The following is a 2,640-nucleotide window of genomic DNA, read 5'->3' on the forward strand; positions in this document are numbered from 1 at the left end:
GCAGCGGCGCAAAGAGCAGAACTCGCATAGCCGACCCGTAGAAAAGCATATTCCACGAATATAATTTTTTACGGATCCGTTTGGGGGTCTGCATCTGTGCCAGCCCGCGCCGGCCCGCAAAAGCTGTTTTACGCGAACTGTATATGCGTTTTGCTGGCCGGCTTTTTGCAGGGTCTGCTAGAGTTACTCTAACAGAGGTAGGGGAGAGTTGATGACCAAGAAGGGAAGGTAGAGGAGAGAGGATACAAGGAAAAGAGAAGGAGGCCGCCTAGGGATGTGTGAAAGCCTGCGGCGTTCACGAGGGGTGGCACGGCTCTACATCACTCTTGCATATGCATGAGTTCTACTGCTCCTCTTTCTTCTTCCTCCTGCTATCTATCTATAGCTACCTCATCATCATTATTCTAGTGCTCCCGTCGATCACCATTGCCAGATTTAGTAACCCTTGTATATCCATCATGAGGTTGACCCCACCTCCCTAGTTACTCCTACAAGTTACTCCTTCACCTAGTACCATGATCCCATCAGCCATAAATTCTTCTCCCCTTCCTTCGGACAAGCCGTACAGGGCAGAGTCATCATCTTTTTTTTACCTCGGCAGCCAGCTGCTTACCTCACACCACCACATCTTCTTCTACCAGCCTCTAGCTACATTTAATCGGTCGAGGTAGGCTAGCCTTCTCCTCCATTCTCCTATAAAGCCATCCCTTATGTGACCACTCATGGGCTCTCTCTCCCTCTCTCTCTCTCTCTCTCTCTCTCTCTCGTGTAGCTAGCTCATAGGGACACACTTTGGAGATTGGAGGCCGGAGGGGAGAGCTCAGCTCAGCTCGTCCCATCGTCGATCTCCGTCTAGCTACCTCTACTTACTCCATCTAGCTCGCTTGCTTCTTGGTTGCTGGGCATGGACAATATGACCCACAACTCGAGCAGCAGCAGCTCCTGGGACTTAGACATGAGCCTCGGTAGCCACCACCATCCTCTGCTCTTCGACCACCCGACCCCAACTCCGCCGGCGCCACCGCCACCGCCATTATCCTTCCACCTCCACCCTCCTCCTCCTCCACCCCCTCATCAACACCATCAGCAGCACCAGCAGCACCAGCTAGCCATAGATCCCTCCCCTTCTTCCTCCCTCTTCCCTCCTCCACCTCACCACCACCCCCATCATCTCCACCACCTCGACTTGGCCGTCGACCCCCACCGACATCACCATGACTACCAACGTGACCAGCACTCGGACGAGATGCAGCAGCGGCCGCCGCCCGCGATGGAGGAGGGCTCGCAGCAGCTTCATCACCAGGACGCGGTTGACGAGGCGGAGGAGGAGCTGGGTGCGATGAAGGAGATGATGTACCGGATCGCCGCCATGCAGCCGGTGGACATCGACCCGGCCACCATCAAAAAGCCGCGCCGCCGCAACGTCCGCATCAGCGAGGACCCGCAGAGCGTCGCTGCCCGTCACCGCCGCGAGCGGATCAGCGAGCGCATCCGCATCCTCCAGCGCCTCGTGCCTGGGGGCACCAAGATGGACACGGCATCGATGCTCGACGAGGCCATCAGATACATCAAGTTCCTCAAGCGCCAGGTCCAAGACCTCCAACACCAGCCTGCGCCGCCGCAACAACAGCACTATCCCGGCGGAGCTGGTCCGAGCAGTACCGCCGCCGTGGCCGGGCGGCCGGCTTTCTTGCCGCTGAGCGCCGGATCCCTGATCGACTGGGCCGGGCTGACGAGGCAGGTGGATATCCACGGGCCAACGTCGTCGTCTTCCTCGTCGTCGATGGGCGGCGCGCTAGGTTTCGGATTCAGCACGGGCGGTCAAAGCAGCCACGGAATGCACTGAGAAGCTAAAGAAGAGCGAGCGAGCGAGCGAGCTGTCCCATATAGGCGATGGATGGATTAACTAGGGATGGATGAATCGATGAGATGACTAGAGAGAGGTAATTTTGATTTAATTTCCTCCTAACGCTTCTTCTTCTTCTTCTTCTTCTTCTTCTTCTTCTCCTTGCGAGTTTGTGTACTGGATGTTTTCTATGATGAAATTAAGTACAATTTATCAATAAGATTAGCTAGGGTTTGCTCCAATTAGCCGGTTTACCATGTGATCTATCTAGCTTCATGCTTAATTTTGTACTGCTTGAACTTGTCTCATTTGCTAAGAATTTCTTGCTGGGAGCCTGGTACAGAATTTGGTTTTGTTTTGCTTTGAAGCTCAGACTGCTACATATACACAGTACTAGTGCATTTATTTAAAAATATAAGTTTCTGCATGATGCTCAGTAGCTTGGTGGAAGCAAAGCTTGCATGTTGACCACTACTCCAGTAGCTAGCCACTGGTTCATGAGAGAGAGAGAGAGAGAGAGAGAGAGAGAGAGAGGAGAGATGCTACTGCAACTCACATGCATTTATTGGTTTGTTACAAGCCTGCAGTTTGTCATGCTGAGATCATAGTACCATTTAACAAACACACACACGCCCTCTCTCTGTCCGTTATTTGTAAGCTCAAGGAGTGAATAAAAGAGAGAGACAGACAGAGAGAAAATTTTGGTTTGTCCTTTTTCTCCCCTGGCTGGCTTTGATGAGATAATACCTAATCCATAGGGGTGTAGATGGAATTATTGGTGCAAGGTATTCAGT

The 2,640-nt window shown here is 52.8% G+C and overlaps 1 protein-coding gene across 1 annotated transcript; it reads left to right on the top strand.

The window, feature by feature from the left end:
* The first annotated feature begins 413 nt into the window (after positions 1-413).
* LOC123151201 (transcription factor LRL2-like) lies at positions 414-2,163 on the top strand. The gene has a single exon (XM_044570946.1). It carries the CDS (start codon positions 905-907, stop codon positions 1,844-1,846), a length of 942 nt encoding a protein of 313 aa, XP_044426881.1. The 5' UTR covers positions 414-904; the 3' UTR covers positions 1,847-2,163.
* The last annotated feature ends 477 nt before the right edge of the window (positions 2,164-2,640 follow it).

This window comes from Triticum aestivum, chromosome 7A (assembly GCF_018294505.1).
Source record: "Triticum aestivum cultivar Chinese Spring chromosome 7A, IWGSC CS RefSeq v2.1, whole genome shotgun sequence".
Lineage (NCBI taxonomy): Eukaryota > Viridiplantae > Streptophyta > Magnoliopsida > Poales > Poaceae > Triticum > Triticum aestivum.